Consider the following 18,415-nt stretch of genomic DNA (forward strand, 5'->3'; position numbering starts at 1 on the left):
TAAACATACTTTTTTAAATGCACTATTTACCTGCTTTGCTTTCCCTGCTGAGGAGGAGCTGGTAGGGCACCGTGGCCCTGAGGGGCAGCATCAGGTTGGAGTTGCTGCAGACTCGAGGAGCTGCTCCACTTTTCCCCGACATCAGGCCCACCACCACCGCCTTCTCTTGGATATGAACACACACACACACACACACACACACACACACACACTTCCCTCTGTTCACTTCATGCACGACAATGTTCCAAAAGTCAGCTCATGGCCTCATGTCACAGCCAACAAGTCCATGTCTTCTCCTGCAGTAGAGTTTCCGTGTAAGTTCAGCACAAGTGAACACACACACACACACACACACACACACACACTGACATGCACACTAACCTGAACAGTGCAAAAGTTTTGGGTCGTGTGCTTGGTTGCTGCAGGACTGAAGTGAAGCTCTTACTGGTCTTCACTTCCATCTGTCATCGCCCCTCCTCCTCTTAAAAAGTTTGAAGTCCCTGCCCACTTTTTTTTCTTTCACTATTGTGAGGCTGCATGGTCTTTGTGTGCGTGTGTGTGTGTGTGTGTGTGTGTGTGTGTGTGTGTGTGTGTGTGTGTGTGTGTGTGTGTGTGTGTGTGTGTGTGTGTGTGTGTGAGAGAGAGAGAGTGGGTGTCCAAAAGGTCAGCAATAGAATAGTTTATAGAGTTCCACAAGAAGCTCATTAACAGTCTAGTCAACTCTTACAATCTCGCCGTGATAAATGTAGCAAAAGTTCACTACAATATTTTTGACGTGTAAAAGGACGCCTCACGGGGAGAAAAATTTACTGGGCACATTTGACAATGTTTTTTCTTGTCTCCTGATTGGTCAGAACTAGAGATGTCCGATAATGGCTTTTTTACCGATGTCCGATATTCCGATATTGTCCAACTCTTAATTACCAATTCCGATATCAACCGATATATACAGTCGTGGAATTAACACATTGTTATGCCTAATTTTGTTGTGATTCCCCGCTGGATGCATTAAACAATGTAACAAGGTTTTCCAAAATAAATCAATTCAAGTTCTGGGAAAAAAATGCCAACATGGCACTGCCATATTTATTATTGAAGTCACAAAGTGCATTTTTTTTTTTTAACATGCCTCAAAACAGCAGCTTGGAATTTGGGACATGAGGAGGTTGAGGTGGGGGGTAACGGGGGGTGTATATTGTAGCGTCCCGGAATAGTTAGTGCTGCAAGGAGTTCTGGGTATTTTTCTGTTGTGTTACGGTGCGGATGTTCTTCCGAAATGTGTCTGTCATTCTTGTTTGGTGTGGGTTCACAGCGTGGCGCATATTTGTAACAGTGTTAAAGTTGTTTATACGGCCACCCTCAGTGTGACCTGTATGGCTGTTGACCAAGCATGCCTTGCATTCAATTGTGTGTGTGAAAAGCCGTAGATATTATGTGACTGGGCCGGCACGCAAAGGCAGTGCCTTTAAGGTTTATTGGCGCTCTGTACTTCTCCCTACGTCCGTGTTCCACTCCGTACAGCGGCGTTTTAAAAAGTCATAAATTTTACTTTTTGAAACCGATACCGATAATCTCCGATATTACATTTTAAAGCATTTATCGGACGATAATACCAGCACCCCCCGCGAGCCCAAAAGGGACAAGCGGTAGAAAATGGATGGATGGATGGGATATCGGCAGTCCGATGTTATCGGACATCTCTACTAATAATATTTGTAACTAGAAAATGCAAGACCAAGACCCTCCATGCCAAGTCCAAGACCAAGACCCTCCACGCCAAGTCCAAGACCAAGACCCACCATGCCAAGTGCCGCCAGTCGCAGCTCCACGATGCCAAGTGCCGCCAGTCGCAGCTCCACGACGCCAAGTGCCGCCATGCCAAGACCAAGACCCGCCATGCCAAGACCAAGACCAAGACCCGCCATGCCAAGACCAAGACCAAGACCCGCCATGCCAAGACCAAGACCAAGACCAAGACCCGCCATGCCAAGACCAAGACCAAGACCAAGACCCGCCATGCCAAGACCAAGACCAAGACCCGCCATGCCAAGACCAAGACCCGCCATGCCAAGACCAAGACCCACGCCAAGCTTCGCCGCCTGACACGCCACGTCGAGCTTCGCCGCCTGACGCGCCACGCCGAGCTTCGCCGCCTGACTCACCACGCCGAGCTTCCACGCCTGCCACGATGACGACGCGCCTTCCTCCTCGTCGGCCACGGATATGGCCGCAACCTGATCGCCCGCCACGCCAAGTGCGCCCACCTCCCAGTCGGCCACGAATGTGGCCATTCCCTGGGCGCCCGCCTTGCCTGGTGCAGCAGCGTTCCACTCGCCGCCGCCACCTAACTCTGCCCCGGTGGATACGGGGACACGTGGTCTGGCGACCCACCGCCATGTCCCCCTCCCGCCCTCCCATGACTCTTGTTAATTTTTTTATGGACATCTGGTATCTGTCCTTAAAGGGAGGGGCTCTGTCATGTCTGTGTAATCATGTTTTGTTTTAAGTCATGTTTTGTTTAGTTTCTGGCTTTTCACTCCCTTGTCTTGTTTGCATGATTACCCATTGGTTTCACCTGTTCCACGTTTGGACTCATTGTGCACTCTTGTTTGTCACCATAGCAACCATTAGTTTTCACCTGTCACGTCACGCACCTGTTTCACGTTTAGAGTCACGCACCTGTTTTCGTTAATCATGTCTGTGTTATTTAAGCTTTTCATTTTCTGTTGTTCGTCCTGACGACATCCCCGCATTCTTACCCCTGTCACACTCTATGTACCTCTGCGCACTTCATGCCATGTCAAGTAAGTTTTGTTTCGATTCATGCCACAGTTAGTGTTTTGTTTCATTGTTCATAGTTTCTGCCAATGTGCAAGTTTTGTGTTTATAGTCTAGTTTTGTACCTCCGCCCCTGTGCGCGCCTTTTGTTTGATCCTTTCTTTGTAGTTATAGTGTTAAATAAATCATGTATTTACCTTCACGCCATGACCAGTCCAATTCACTTGCACCTCGGGAGAACAAACCAAGCCATAGTCCAAGTCATGACAGATGTCGTCAGCAAAAAAGTTCTCCCGCAAGATTGGACGAAGGAACGTGGGAGGTCCTGCGCGCCATGGAAGCTGAGACGCTCCGCTATTCCCCCACGGAGCGCAAGGAACTCATGTGGGGTCCGACCGGCAAACTGGTGCCGATCAGCTCCGTTTGGCCCGGGGACGTTGGCGCGTCATCCCAGCCACGGAAGCGCCGCCAAAGGAGAGGGACGTCAGGTAGAACTTCCGCGAGCCAGCAGGACGCGCCGCTCCCACAAGCCCCGCCCCCTCCGGGCGGAAGCAAGCAGCAGTCTGCCCGGCTTCCCCAGGATGACATCGCAGCCCAGGATTTTTTTTTCAACTCTTTTTCTTTTGAACACCCGCCTCCAACAAAAGACTCTAATGCCATGACTTTGATAAAACATTATCAAAACATGTTTTTAGAAATCAGGTCTAATCAGTCCAAGCCACGTCCCAAATTTCATGCCCCGCCCCCCAAGACTCATGCCCCGCCCCCCAAGACTCAAGTCCCGCCCCCGTCACAATTTTTTTCTTTTTTTCCGCCCACACAACCCCAGGTGGGAGATAAAAAAAAAACATTGTGGACAACATAAAGGGGAAGTTTCAGCCCCCCTCCAGACCTCCCTCCGCCCACCCCTAGAGAGAGTTCCAGACCGCAGGGAGCACGTCTGGTATCCGCCCCTTGAGGGGGGGGGCTGCGGTCGGGAGCTGTGTTGGTGGGGTGGCTCGGCATCACCATGCCAAGACACAGCCTCCAGCACGGCCGCCACCACCAGTCTTCCGACCTGCCAAGCCACAGCCTCCAGCACGGCCACCACCACCGGTCTTTCACCATGCCAAGCCGCAACCCCCAGCTAGGCCACCTCCACCTGCACCAAGGCTAGCACCAGTAGCTGCACCACGGCTAGCACCAAGGCTAGCACCAGAGCCAATGCTAGCACCTGTCGCAGCTCCACGGCTAGCACCTGTCGCAGCTCCACGGCTAGCACCTGTCGCAGCTCCACGGCTAGCACCTGTCGCCGCACCAAGGCTAGCACCAGCTCCACGACGCCGCCGCCACCTAACTCTGCCCCGGTGGATACGGGGACACGTGGTCTGGCGACCCACCGCCATGTCCCCCTCCCGCCCTCCCATGACTCTTGTTAATTTTTTTATGGACATCTGGTATCTGTCCTTAAAGGGAGGGGCTCTGTCATGTCTGTGTAATCATGTTTTGTTTTAAGTCATGTTTTGTTTAGTTTCTGGCTTTTCACTCCCTTGTCTTGTTTGCATGATTACCCATTAGTTTCACCTGTTCCACGTTTGGACTCATTGTGCACTCTTGTTTGTCACCATAGCAACCATTAGTTTTCACCTGTCACGTCACGCACCTGTTTCACGTTTTGAGTCACGCACCTGTTTTCGTTAATCATGTCAGTGTTATTTAAGCTTTTCATTTTCTGTTGTTCGTCCTGACGACATCCCCGCATTCTTACCCCTGTCACACTCTATGTACCTCTGCGCACTTCGTGCCATGTCAAGTAAGTTTTGTTTCGATTCATGCCACAGTTAGTGTTTTGTTTAATTGTTCATAGTTTCTGCCAATGTGCAAGTTTTGTGTTTATAGTCTAGTTTTGTACCTCCGCCCCTGTGCGCGCCTTTTGTTTGATCCTTTCTTTGTAGTTATAGTGTTAAATAAATCATGTGTTTACCTTCACGCCATGACCAGTCCAATTCACTTGCACCTCGGGAGAACAAACCAAGCCATAGTCCAAGTCATGACAGATGTCGTCAGCAAAAAAGTTCTCCCGCAAGATTGGACGAAGGAACGTGGGAGGTCCTGCGCGCCATGGAAGCTGAGACGCTCCGCTATTCCCCCACGGAGCGCAAGGAACTCATGTGGGGTCCGACCGGCAAACTGGTGCCGATCAGCTCCGTTTGGCCCGGGGACGTTGGCGCGTCATCCCAGCCACGGAAGCGCCGCCAAAGGAGAGGGACGTCAGGTAGAACTTCCGCGAGCCAGCAGGACGCGCCGCTCCCACAAGCCCCGCCCCCTCCGGGCGGAAGCAAGCAGCAGTCTGCCCGGCTTCCCCAGGATGACATCGCAGCCCAGGATTTTTTTTTCAACTCTTTTTCTTTTGAACACCCGCCTCCAACAAAAGACTCTAATGCCATGACTTTGATAAAACATTATCAAAACATGTTTTTAGAAATCAGGTCTAATCAGTCCAAGCCACGTCCCAAATTTCATGCCCCGCCCCCCAAGACTCATGCCCCGCCCCCCAAGACTCAAGTCCCGCCCCCGTCACAATTTTTTTCTTTTTTCCGCCCACACAACCCCAGGTGGGGGATAAAAAAAACCCATTGTGGACAACTTAAAGGGGAAGTTTCAGCCCCCCTCCAGACCTCCCTCCGCCCACCCCTAGAGAGAGTTCCAGACTGCAGGGAGCGCGTCTGGTATCCGCCCCTTTAGGGGAGGGCTGGGGTCAGGAGCTGTGTTGGTGGGGTTGCTCGGCATCACCATGCCAAGCCACAGCCTCCAGCACGGCCGCCACCACCAGTCTTCCGACCTGCCAAGCCACAGCCTCCAGCACGGCCACCACCACCGGTCTTTCACCATGCCAAGCCGCAACCCCCAGCTAGGCCACCTCCACCTGCACCAAGGCTAGCACCAGTAGCTGCACCACGGCTAGCACCAAGGCTAGCACCAGAGCCAAGGCTAGCACCTGTCGCAGCTCCACGGCTAGCACCTGTCGCAGCTCCACGGCTAGCACCTGTCGCAGCTCCACGGTTAGCACCTGTCGCCGCACCAAGGCTAGCACCAGCTCCACGACGCCAAGACCAAGACCCTCCACGCCAAGACCAAGACCCTCCACGCCAAGTCCAAGACCAAGACCCTCCACGCCAAGTCCAAGACCAAGACCCTCCACGCCAAGTCCAAGACCAAGACCCTCCATGCCAAGACCAAGACCCTCCACGCCAAGTCCAAGACCAAGACCCTCCACGCCAAGTCCAAGACCAAGACCCTCCATGCCAAGTCCAAGACCAAGACCCTCCACGCCAAGTCCAAGACCAAGACCCACCATGCCAAGTGCCGCCAGTCGCAGCTCCACGACGCCAAGTGCCGCCAGTCGCAGCTCCACGACGCCAAGTGCCGCCAGTCGCAGCTCCACGACGCCCAGTGCCGCCATGCCAAGACCAAGACCAAGAACCGCCATGCCAAGACCAAGACCAAGACCTGCCATGCCAAGACCAAGACCAAGACCAAGACCAAGACCCGCCATGCCAAGACCAAGACCAAGACCAAGACCCGCCATGCCAAGACAAAGACCCGCCATGCCAAGACCAAGACCCACGCCAAGCTTCGCCGCCTGACACGCCACGCCGAGCTTCGCCGCCTGACGCGCCACGTCGAGCTTCGCCGCCTGACGCGCCACGCCGAGCTTCGCCGCCTGACTCACCACGCCGAGCTTCCACGCCTGCCACGATGACGACGCGCCTTCCTCCTCGTCGGCCACGGATATGGCCGCTACCTGATCGCCCGCCACGCCAAGTGCGCCCACCTCCCAGTCGGCCACGAATGTGGCCATTCCCTGGGCGCCCGCCTTGCCTGCTGCAGCAGCGTTCCACTCGCCGCCGCCACCTAACTCTGCCCCGGTGGATACGGGGACACGTGGTCTGGCGACCCACCGCCATGTCCCCCTCCCGCCCTCCCATGACTCTTGTTAATTTTTTTATGGACATCTGGTATCTGTCCTTAAAGGGAGGGGCTCTGTCATGTCTGTGTAATCATGTTTTGTTTTAAGTCATGTTTTGTTTAGTTTCTGGCTTTTCACTCCCTTATCTTGTTTGCATGATTACCCATTAGTTTCACCTGTTCCACGTTTGGACTCATTGTGCACTCTTGTTTGTCACCATAGCAACCATTAGTTTTCACCTGTCACGTCACGCACCTGTTTCACGTTTTGAGTCACGCACCTGTTTTCGTTAATCATGTCTGTGTTATTTAAGCTTTTCATTTTCTGTTGTTCGTCCTGACGACATCCCCGCATTCTTACCCCTGTCACACTCTATGTACCTCTGCGCACTTCATGCCATGTCAAGTAAGTTTTGTTTCGATTCATGCCACAGTTAGTGTTTTGTTTAATTGTTCATAGTTTCTGCCAATGTGCAAGTTTTGTGTTTATAGTCTAGTTTTGTACCTCCGCCCCTGTGCGCGCCTTTTGTTTGATCCTTTCTTTGTAGTTATAGTGTTAAATAAATCATGTATTTACCTTCACGCCATGACCAGTCCAATTCACTTGCACCTCGGGAGAACAAACCAAGCCATAGTCCAAGTCATGACAGATGTCGTCAGCAAAAAAGTTCTCCCGCAAGATTGGACGAAGGAACGTGGGAGGTCCTGCGCGCCATGGAAGCTGAGACGCTCCGCTATTCCCCCACGGAGCGCAAGGAACTCATGTGGGGTCCGACCGGCAAACTGGTGCCGATCAGCTCCGTTTGGCCCGGGGACGTTGGCGCGTCATCCCAGCCACGGAAGCGCCGCCAAAGGAGAGGGACGTCAGGTAGAACTTCCGCGAGCCAGCAGGACGCGCCGCTCCCACAAGCCCCGCCCCCTCCGGGCGGAAGCAAGCAGCAGTCTGCCCGGCTTCCCCAGGATGACATCGCAGCCCAGGATTTTTTTTTCAACTCTTTTTCTTTTGAACACCCGCCTCCAACAAAAGACTCTAATGCCATGACTTTGATAAAACATTATCAAAACATGTTTTTAGAAATCAGGTCTAATCAGTCCAAGCCACGTCCCAAATTTCATTCCCCGCCCCCCAAGACTCATGCCCCGCCCCCCAAGACTCATGCCCCGCCCCCCAAGACTCAAGTCCCGCCCCCGTCACAATTTTTTTCTTTTTTCCGCCCACACAACCCCAGGTGGGGGATAAAAAAAAACCCATTGTGGACAACTTAAAGGGGAAGTTTCAGCCCCCCTCCAGACCTCCCTCCGCCCACCCCTAGAGAGAGTTCCAGACTGCAGGGAGTGCGTCTGGTATCCGCCCCTTTAGGGGAGGGCTGGGGTCGGGAGCTGTGTTGGTGGGGTTGCTCGGCATCACCATGCCAAGCCACAGCCTCCAGCACGGCCGCCACCACCAGTCTTCCGACCTGCCAAGCCACAGCCTCCAGCACGGCCACCACCACCGGTCTTTCACCATGCCAAGCCGCAACCCCCAGCTAGGCCACCTCCACCTGCACCAAGGCTAGCACCAGTAGCTGCACCACGGCTAGCACCAAGGCTAGCACCAGAGCCAAGGCTAGCACCTGTCGCAGCTCCACGGCTAGCACCTGTCGCAGCTCCACGGCTAGCACCTGTCGCAGCTCCACGGCTAGCACCTGTCGCCGCACCAAGGCTAGCACCAGCTCCACGACGCCAAGACCAAGACCCTCCACGCCAAGACCAAGACCCTCCACGCCAAGACCAAGACCAAGACCCTCCACGCCAAGTCCAAGACCAAGACCCTCCACGCCAAGTCCAAGACCAAGACCCTCCACGCCAAGTCCAAGACCAAGACCCTCCATGCCAAGACCAAGACCCTCCACGCCAAGTCCAAGACCAAGACCCTCCACGCCAAGTCCAAGACCAAGACCCTCCATGCCAAGTCCAAGACCAAGACCCTCCACGCCAAGTCCAAGACCAAGACCCACCATGCCAAGTGTCGCCAGTCGCAGCTCCACGACGCCAAGTGCCGCCAGTCGCAGCTCCACGACGCCAAGTGCCGCCAGTCGCAGCTCCACGACGCCAAGTGCCGCCATGCCAAGACCAAGACCCGCCATGCCAAGACCAAGACCAAGACCCGCCATGCCAAGACCAAGACCAAGACCAAGACCCGCCATGCCAAGACCAAGACCAAGACCAAGACCCGCCATGCCAAGACCAAGACCAAGACCCGCCATGCCAAGACCAAGACCTGCCATGCCAAGACCAAGACCCACGCCAAGCTTCGCCGCCTGACACGCCACGCCGAGCTTCGCCGCCTGACGCGCCACGTCGAGCTTCGCTGCCTGACGCGCCACGTCGAGCTTCGCCGCCTGACGCGCCACGCCAAGCTTCGCCGCCTGACTCACCACGCCGAGCTTCCACGCCTGCCACGATGACGACGCGCCTTCCTCCTCGTCGGCCACGGATATGGCCGCTACCTGATCGCCCGCCACGCCAAGTGCGCCCACCTCCCAGTCGGCCACGAATGTGGCCATTCCCTGGGCGCCCGCCTCGCCTGCTGCAGCAGCGTTCCACTCGCCGCCGCCACCTAACTCTGCCCCGGTGGATACGGGGACACGTGGTCTGGCGACCCACCGCCATGTCCCCCTCCCGCCCTCCCATGACTCTTGTTAATTTTTTTATGGACATCTGGTATCTGTCCTTAAAGGGAGGGGCTCTGTCATGTCTGTGTAATCATGTTTTGTTTTAAGTCATGTTTTGTTTAGTTTCTGGCTTTTCACTCCCTTATCTTGTTTGCATGATTACCCATTAGTTTCACCTGTTCCACGTTTGGACTCATTGTGCACTCTTGCTTGTCACCATAGCAACCATTAGTTTTCACCTGTCACGTCACGCACCTGTTTCACGTTTAGAGTCACGCACCTGTTTTCGTTAATCATGTCTGTGTTATTTAAGCTTTTCATTTTCTGTTGTTCGTCCTGACGACATCCCCGCATTCTTACCCCTGTCACACTCTATGTACCTCTGCGCACTTCATGCCATGTCAAGTAAGTTTTGTTTCGATTCATGCCACAGTTAGTGTTTTGTTTCATTGTTCATAGTTTCTGCCAATGTGCAAGTTTTGTGTTTATAGTCTAGTTTTGTACCTCCGCCCCTGTGCGCGCCTTTTGTTTGATCCTTTCTTTGTAGTTATAGTGTTAAATAAATCATGTATTTACCTTCACGCCATGACCAGTCCAATTCACTTGCACCTCGGGAGAACAAACCAAGCCATAGTCCAAGTCATGACAAGAAGAATGGTTCATTTTTCATAACTAGATGTTTACAACCTTCTAAATATGTTTCGGACAATATGAGAGCCCCGTGGACATGAAACAACACTCACTCAGAAGAGATCGACGATATGTTTTGTTCAGGGCCGATACAGATACCGATTATTAGCAGTCAAGGAGGTTGATAACCGATATTTGATGCCGATATGCATTTGCAGTAAAAGTTATTTAAACATGAGCAGCATACTTAGACTAAGACAAACTTTAATGATCGACAAGGGAATTTTTTCCACACAGTAGCTCAGTTACAAAGGATGGAAAGTGTAAGGATGGAAAGGATAATGCAGGTATAAAGTAGACAAAAAATGTACCGTAGTAGCAATATAAAATATAGCATATATGTAATATTTACATATTATATATACAGTATATGATATATACTGATATATTATATTACTATATTATATTATATTTTGATATAATATATACAATATACAACAATTACCATGTACAATATTACAGTATATGTAAAAGCTGCAGCATAAAATAAAGAGTAGATCCAGCAGAAAATAGACATTATAAACAAAAATAACACAGACATGATTAACGAAAACAGGTGCGTGACTCTAAACGTGAAACAGGTGCGTGACGTGACAGGTGAAAACTAATGGTTGCTATGGTGACAAACAAGAGTGCACAATGAGTCCAAACGTGGAACAGGTGAAACTAATGGGTAATCATGCAAACAAGACAAGGGAGTGAAAAGCCAGAAACTAAACAAAACATGACTTAAAACAAAACATGATTACACAGACATGACACTTCTTACCACAGTCAGGCCCAGAACCAATGAAAAGTTTGCAACTTGTGCAAATTCACGTTTTGTAAACCGGAAAACATAAAAAGTCACAGGCTGCCAGTGAAGTGAAGCTAAAACAAGAATACAGGAGTAGAGATGGGGACCTTTCACATTTGAAACGATATAGTGCCAATTCTCAGTATCTGGGAATCTATCAATGGTAGCAATTTTGGACCAATCGTTAAAAGTTTATTTATATAGTCCTTAATAACAAATGCCTCAAAGGGCTTCACAAACCACGACATCCTCAGATCTGATCCCACATCCGGGCAAAAAAAAAACTCAACCCAATGGGGACAAATAGAAACTTTGGTAGGGACCGGGTGCAGCGGATGCAGGGGGGGCGCAGAAGCAAAGAGAAGCGGCAGATCAACTGGTTTAAAAAAAATGTAAAGGCTAAGGTGTATAAATGAGTTTTAAAGATGGTGAGGTGTTTAGGACGCGGGGAAGACCCAGGACACACACGGTGGAGAGACTATGTCTCCCAGCTGGCCTGGGAACGACTCGGGATCCCCCATGAAGAGCTGGACGAAGTGGCTGGGGAGAAGGAAGTCTGGGCTTCTCTGCTTAGGCTGCTGCCCCCAGAGACCCAACTTCGGATAAGCAGAAGATGGATTTTTTCTTGAATGGATGCTCGGTTTTACTACAAACTGAAGTCGGTCGGTACTTGTAAAATTACCAAATTGGATACCAATCACAACCAAATATTTTTATATTTTGTGCTAACAAAGGATGGAAAGTGTAAGGATGGAAAGGATAATGCAGGTATAAAGTAGACAAAAAATGTACCGTAGTAGCAATATAAAATATAGCATATATGTAATATTTACATATTATATATACAGTATATGATATATACTGATATATTATATTACTATATTATATTATATTTTGATATAATATATACAATATACAACAATTACCATGTACAATATTACAGTATATGTAAAAGCTGCAGCATAAAATAAAGAGTAGATCCAGCAGAAAATAGACATTATAAACAAAGAGAGGTAGCTAACATAGAAGCGGTCAGGTAATATAAACCTAAATATAAAATAAACCTCAGTAAATAGCTGGACATGGCTTTAAGTTGTTTTTTTTAACATCATTTTTGAGGTTACATCAGACCAGTAGAGACATAACTGTATGTGGTGCTAATGTTGTGGATAACCTGAATTCGCAAACACCTTTATTACGGGTGTCTAAGACGAGCATCAACATTTGCATTTCAAAATATGGGAAATCACCTGGGAAAATTGGTAAAAATATGGGATTCCTCAACATTACAATTAGAGATGACCGATAATATCGGCCTGCCAATATTATCGGTCGATAAATGCGTTAAAATGTAATATCGGAAATTATCGGTATAGGTTTTTTTTGTTTGTTTGTTTGTTTTTGTTTTTTTTATTAAATCAACATAAAAAAACACAAGATACACTTACAATTAGTAAACCAACTCAAAAAACTCCATCCCCCATTCACACTCATTCACACAAAAGGGTTGTTTCTTTCTGTTATTAATATTGTGGTTCCTACATTATATATCAATATATATCAATACAGTCTGCAAGGGATACAGTCCGTAAGCACACATGATTGTGCTAATACTAATACTACTAACCTTTAACAGTTAATTTTACTCATTTTCATTAATTACTAGTTTCTATGTAACTGTTTTTATATTGTTTTACTTTCTTTTTTATTCAAGAAAATGTTTTTAATTTATTTATCTTATTTTATTTCATTAATAATTTGTTTTAAAGTACCTTATCTTCACCATACCTGGTTGTCCAAATTAGGCATAATAATGTGTTAATTCCACGACTGTATATATCGGTTGATATCGGTATCGGTTGATATCGGTATCGGTAATTAAAGAGTTGGACAATATCGGAATATCGGCAAAAAGCCATTATCGGACATCCCTAATTACAATAACTCACCATCTACTTCATTTTATAGCAGTTTATGGATTTAATACATTGTAAGGTTTCCTGGTGAGGAACCCTGAAATATTGTGAACACGTCAATAAAAACAATTCGGGGCTCCTTCACTTAGCTTATAGTTGAGACATTTTTCAAGATGGCTGACATAATTTCTTCCTGGATGTTACAGAAAGTATGAGAATGTGTGAGCTGCTGCCTGCTCTTCTTTACTTATACAATAAGTCTAATATTTGTAAGGATATATACACAAAGTTTGGATTTTTTTGCCATCCAGCTATGTCGCATTTTTATTTGACTGAATCACGCACTCAATTTATCTTGTCAGATATGAAAACATATTTGGGGAGAATTATTGACAATGAGAGTATTTTTTATTCTTAAATAAATTAAATACATTTGGCTCCAGTAAAATAAGGTTATTACCTATCTACTAATTTATCTACTATTGTTTTAGTTTGTTTTTTTAAATGATGGTATATGTGTCAGCCTTCCCAGGTGTACTGGAGAGGAGGCTACGCCGGATCGTCGAACCTCGGATTCAGGAGGAACAGTGTGGTTTTCGTCCTGGTCGTGGAACTGTGGTCCAGCTCTGGAATCTTGGCAGGGTCCTTGAGGGTGCATGGGAGTTTGCCCAACCAGTCTACATGTGATTTGTGGACTTGGAGAAGGCATTCGGCCATGTTCCTCGGGAAGTCCTGTGGGGAGTGCTCAGAGAGTATGGGGTATCGGACTGTCTGATTGTGATGGTCCGCTCCCTGTATGATCAGTGTCAGAGCTTGGTCCGCATTGCCGGCAGTAAGTCGGACCCGTTTCCAGTGAGGGTTGGAACTTCAACATTGATGGCCAGCAGCTCACCACCGTTCCACATTTCACCTACCTCGGAAGCGTCCTGTCCCCCACCTGTAACATCGATAATGACATCCAGGTTCGTGTTGGGTTAGCGTCTGCTGCCTTCGGTAGGCTCAAAACCAGGGTCTTCCTGAACAGAAACCTGACAGTTTCCACCAAAGCAGCTGTTTACAAAGCAGTTTGTCTGTCCACACTGCTATACGGCTCGGAAGCCTGGACCCCTTACCAAAGGCACGTCAGAATCCTGGAGAGATACCACATCCGCTGCCTGCAACGGATCCTGGGTCTGACCTGGGAGGACAGAGTCCCACATGTGGATATTTATGACCGGACCCAAACACCCAGCATCCAAGTGTTCCTTGCGCAAAGACATCTGCGCTGGGTGGGGCATGTAATCCGCATGCCCACCCAGAGGCTCCCCCGACAGATCCTCTACGGCCAACTCCAGGAAGGCTGTAGGTCTCCTGGGGGTCAGCGGAAACGCTACAAGGACCACATAAAAACCCTCCTGAAGCGCTGTGCTATCCAGCCTTCCGCACTGGAAGTCTTGGCTGCTGATCGCCACACCTGGCGCAACTGCAGTCACGCCGGCATTGCTCATCTCCAGGAGCAGACCACTGAGAGGAGAAAACAACAACGTTTACAGCGACATCAGCGCGCTGCAGGGGCCCCCCTCTCAAGCGTGGACTACATCTGCCCCACATGTGGCAAACCATGCGGGTCGCGCATTGGCCTGCACAGCCACATGCAATGGCATATACGAAACCCCCCTCAATAACCCATTACTGGAGCAACGTCATCATCGTAATCGATGGACAGCCGCAAGCAAGCAAGGAGAGGAGGCTACGCCGGATCGTCGAACCTCGGATTCAGGAGGAACAGTGTGGTTTTCGTCCTGGTCGTGGAACTGTGGTCCAGCTCTGGAATCTTGGCAGGGTCCTTGAGGGTGCATGGGAGTTTGCCCAACCAGTCTACATGTGATTTGTGGACTTGGAGAAGGCATTCGGCCATGTTCCTCGGGAAGTCCTGTGGGGAGTGCTCAGAGAGTATGGGGTATCGGACTGTCTGATTGTGACGGTCCGCTCCCTGTATGATCAGTGTCAGAGCTTGGTCCGCATTGCCGGCAGTAAGTCGGACCCGTTTCCAGTGAGGGTTGGACTCCGCCAAGGCTGCCCTTTGTCACTGATTCTGTTCATAACTTTTATGGACAGAATTTCTAGGCGCAGTCAAGGCGTTGAGGGGATCCGGTTTGGTGGCTGCAGGATTAGGTCTCTGCTTTTTGCAGATAATGTGGTCCTGATGGCTTCATCTGGCCAGGATCTTCAGTTCTCACTGGATCGGTTCGCAGCCGAGTGTGAAGCGACTGGGATGAGAATCAGCACCTCCAAGTCCGAGTCCATGGTTCTCGCCCGGAAAAGGAGAGGGGAGGAGACCCATCCCCAAGTGGAGGAGTTCTAGTACCTCGGAGTCTTGTTCACGAGTGAGGGAAAAGTGGATCGTGAGATCGACAGGCGGATCGGTGCGGCGTCTTCAGTAATGCGGACGCTGTATCGATCCGTTGTGGTGAAGAAGGAGCTGAGCCGGAAGGCAAAGCTCTCAATTTACCGGTCGATCTACGTTCCCATCCTCACCTATGGTTATGAGCTTTGGGTTATGACCGAAAGGACAAGATCACGGGTACAAACGGCCGAAATGAGTTTCCTCCGCCGGGTGGCGGGTCTCTCCCTTAGAGATAGGGTGAGAAGCTCTGCCATCCGGGGGGAAGTCAAAGTAAAGCCGCTGCTCCTCCACATCGAGAGGAGCCAGATGAGGTGGTTCGGGCATCTGGTCAGGATGCCACCCGAACGCTTCCCTAGGGAGGTGTTTATGGCACGTCCGACCGGTAGGAAGCCACGGGGAAGACCCAGGACACGTTGGGAAGACTATGTCTAGGCCTGGGAACGCCTTGGGATCCCCCGGGAAGAGCTGGACGAAGTGGCTGGGGAGAGGAAAGTCTGGGAAGATGGATGGATGGATGGTATATGTGTATATGTAGTATCTGTTGATGTAGTTATGTTGTAGTCGTAAAAAAAAAAAAAAAAGGCAGAAACTGATTTTTTTTAAATACAGATATACAGGTAAAAGCCAGTAAATTAGAATATTTTGAAAAACTTGATTTATTTCAGTAATTGCATTCAAAAGGTGTAACTTGTACATTATATTTATTCATTGCACACAGACTGATGCATTCAAATGTTTATTTCATTTAATTTTGATGATTTGAAGTGGCAACAAATGAAAATCCAAAATTCCGTGTGTCACAAAATTAGAATATTACTTAAGGCTAATACAAAAAAGGGATTTTTAGAAATGTTGGCCAACTGAAAAGTATGAAAATGAAAAATATGAGCATGTACAATACTCAATACTTGGTTGGAGCTCCTTTTGCCTCAATTACTGCGTTAATGCGGCGTGGCATGGAGTCGATGAGTTTCTGGCACTGCTCAGGTGTTATGAGAGCCCAGGTTGCTCTGATAGTGGCCTTCAACTCTTCTGCGTTTTTGGGTCTGGCATTCTGCATCTTCCTTTTCACAATACCCCACAGATTTTCTATGGGGCTAAGGTCAGGGGAGTTGGCGGGCCAATTTAGAACAGAAATACCATGGTCCGTAAACCAGGCACGGGTAGATTTTGCGCTGTGTGCAGGCGCCAAGTCCTGTTGGAACTTGAAATCTCCATCTCCATAGAGCAGGTCAGCAGCAGGAAGCATGAAGTGCTCTAAAACTTGCTGGTAGACGGCTGCGTTGACCCTGGATCTCAGGAAACAGAGTGGACCGACACCAGCAGATGACATGGCACCCCAAACCATCACCCAACCATGCAAATTTTGCATTTCCTTTGGAAATCGAGGTCCCAGAGTCTGGAGGAAGACAGGAGAGGCACAGGATCCACGTTGCCTGAAGTCTAGTGTAAAGTTTCCACCATCAGTGATGATTTGGGGTGCCATGTCATCTGCTGGTGTCGGTCCACTCTGTTTCCTGAGATCCAGGGTCAACGCAGCCGTCTACCAGCAAGTTTTAGAGCACTTCATGCTTCCTGCTGCTGACCTGCTCTATGGAGATGGAGATTTCAAGTTCCAACAGGACTTGGCGCCTGCACACAGCGCAAAATCTACCCGTGCCTGGTTTACGGACCATGGTATTTGTGTTCTAAATTGGCCCGCCAACTCCCCTGACATTAGCCCCATAGAAAATCTGTGGGGTATTGTGAAAAGGAAGATGCAGAATGCCAGACCCAAAAACGCAGAAGAGTTGAAGGCCACTATCAGAGCAACCTGGGCTCTCATAACACCTGAGCAGTGCCAGAAACTCATCGACTCCATGCCACGCCGCATTAACGCAGTAATTGAGGCAAAAGGAGCTCCAACCAAGTATTGAGTATTGTACATGCTCATATTTTTCATTTTCATACTTTTCAGTTGGCCAACATTTCTAAAAATCCCTTTTTTGTATTAGCCTTAAGTAATATTCTAATTTTGTGACACACGGAATTTTGGATTTTCATTTGTTGCCACTTCAAATCATCAAAATTAAATGAAATAAACATTTGAATGCATCAGTCTGTGTGCAATGAATAAATATAATGTACAAGTTACACCTTTTGAATGCAATTACTGAAATAAATCAAGTTTTTCAAAATATTCTAATTTACTGGCTTTTACCTGTATGGCAAAATGACAAATATCGGCCTGGCCGATTTTCCGGTGCCGATATTTGGCATTTTGACGTATATCGGTATGGGACATTTTGTTGCGGCCAGGGCGCATTCCAATGCGGCCTCATCTTTGAGTCCTGACGAGCGCACCGGCCGCGCACATCCAGGGACGCGCCGCGCACGTCTCCGCCCTGCAGCAGCCGCCAGCTGCAATCATTCACCGGCAATCAGCACACCTGCCTGTGATGATCAAGCTGCCTTCTTAAGTCTGGACAACCTGCCATCGCTCGCCCGAGTATAGTCTTCTGTACCTTTGTAAGCATCTCGTGTCTGGCTTCCATCCCGCGAACTCGCTCTTCCCATGTGACTTCAGTGTTTCCGTTGTGTCTGATATTCCTGTTGTCTTCCTGCAGCGCTTCCCGTGTTATTCCCTGATCCCCTGTTGTTCCCCTTACCTCCCGGACTTCCCTTTTGGATTCTCGACCCCCTCGCATGGACTCGGACTCTGACGCTTCCCTCTCTTCCGGATCACCTGCCTGTCTCATGGACTTCCGCGTTCCTTCGCCCTCTTCAACACTTGGTAACACACTTCAGCTATCTACACACATAGTCTTACACAACACACTCTTGGATTTTGTCACACTCCATTTCCTGTGTTGATATTCTATTGTTTGATTATTATATACAGTATATATGTATATATATATATATATATATATATATATATATATATATATATATATATATATATATATATATATATATATATATATATAATTATATATAATACATCTATAGATCTACATTGCCCTCTAGTGTCTGTTGCCGTCACCTTCCCCTGCAAACCATAACACATTTTTTAGAAATCACTATCTGTGTCATGTCTGTGTGATCATGTTTTGTTTTAGTCATGTTCGGTTTTGTTTTTGGACTTTTTGTGCACTTTTGTTTGTTTTGTCACCATAGCAACCATTAGTTTTCACCTGTCACGTCACGCACCTGTTTCACGTTTTGAGTCACGCACCTGTTTTCACTAATCATGTCTGTAGTATTT

General features: G+C 48.8%; 1 protein-coding gene across 1 annotated transcript in view; it reads right to left on the bottom strand.

Moving 5' to 3' along the window:
• The window catches only part of fam117aa (family with sequence similarity 117 member Aa), a 77,909-nt gene that overhangs the window by 58,873 nt on the left and 621 nt on the right, over nucleotides 1-18,415 (bottom strand). The window contains exon 2 of the mRNA XM_061981334.1: nucleotides 31-165. Coding sequence (XP_061837318.1) covers nucleotides 31-165 — 135 coding nt within the window. The remainder of the gene's footprint in view (nucleotides 1-30; nucleotides 166-18,415) is intronic.

Source organism: Nerophis lumbriciformis, linkage group LG24 (genome assembly GCF_033978685.3).
Source record: "Nerophis lumbriciformis linkage group LG24, RoL_Nlum_v2.1, whole genome shotgun sequence".
In the NCBI taxonomy this organism is placed as follows: Eukaryota; Metazoa; Chordata; class Actinopteri; order Syngnathiformes; family Syngnathidae; genus Nerophis; species Nerophis lumbriciformis.